This window comes from Sinocyclocheilus grahami, unplaced genomic scaffold (genome assembly GCF_001515645.1).
Source record: "Sinocyclocheilus grahami isolate Dianchi unplaced genomic scaffold, SAMN03320097.WGS_v1.1 scaffold4565.1, whole genome shotgun sequence".
Taxonomy (NCBI): domain Eukaryota; kingdom Metazoa; phylum Chordata; class Actinopteri; order Cypriniformes; family Cyprinidae; genus Sinocyclocheilus; species Sinocyclocheilus grahami.
Genome location: NW_015509477.1, coordinates 6,749 through 7,632, shown reverse-complemented (window position 1 = coordinate 7,632; position 884 = coordinate 6,749). Strand labels below are relative to the sequence as shown.

At 47.3% G+C, this 884-nt stretch overlaps 1 protein-coding gene across 1 annotated transcript in view; it reads left to right on the top strand.

Moving 5' to 3' along the window:
• The window catches only part of LOC107576892 (protein FAM118B-like), a gene marked incomplete at its 5' end in the record, with an annotated part of 8,284 nt that extends 7,406 nt beyond the window's left edge, over positions 1 to 878 (top strand). Inside the window, 3 exons of the mRNA XM_016263014.1 lie at positions 56 to 365; positions 448 to 513; positions 610 to 878. Of these exons, the coding sequence (XP_016118500.1) occupies positions 56 to 365; positions 448 to 513; positions 610 to 638 (405 nt within the window). The remainder of the gene's footprint in view (positions 1 to 55; positions 366 to 447; positions 514 to 609) is intronic.
• Positions 879 to 884: the final 6 nt, after the last annotated feature.

The following is an 884-nucleotide window of genomic DNA, read 5'->3' as shown; positions in this document are numbered from 1 at the left end:
TCTAGAGTTTCATGCCAGAACTCTGTATTTATCACATTGTTGCATGTTTTTGCAGAGGGAGATCCAGAAACTCTATGAAACCAAGTCTTTTGTGTTCCTGGGCTGTGGGAGGACAGTAGATGACACTACCTTCCAGGCTCTGTTTCTCGAGGCGGTCAAACACAAGTCTGACCTTGAGCATTTCATGCTGGTGCGGCGAGAGGATGTGGGCGAATTCAAGAAGCTCCGTGACAACATGCTAGACAAGGGCATTAAGGTCATCTCGTACGGCAACGAATACGCCGACCTGCCGGAGTACTTTGAACGACTGGCCAATGAGATTTGCAACCGGGATGTGGATCGCGACGTGGTAACCAATGGCTGGGGTAAGTTGTCTTTACTTTTTAGATGCATTACATAGAACTGATGTTTATTTTTTTCACTGATTCATTTGCTGGATTAATTCAGGATCTCCCATCTCACAAGGCGAAGAAAGTCATAATGGCTTTACAACCCAGAAAAACCTCCTGCAAGGTTAGGAGAGCTTTTTGGCACCTCAACCAGCTTGCATACTAAAGGCAGTTTGGGCATATGACGATGCATTTTTTCCTTTTCCCTTCTTTCCTTCAGTGCATGCTTCTAGAACGATAGAAACATGAATACAGCACAAGGGCTTCTGTTGTTGTTTTATACTCACCTTCCCACTGTACTCCTCTGCACCCGTGGCTTCCCGTGATGAAATCAGCTGATGCGCACTGTGTTGTAACGAGACCTTCATTGTAGCTCTTCCTCTTTCCCTGTCCAGACTACCACTCGTGACACAAGTGGCAGTCTGGGAACGTTTCCACAGCTCCGCCGCCCCCTTCCGCTCGGATCTGGTATGACTAGATCTTCACGCACAGCAG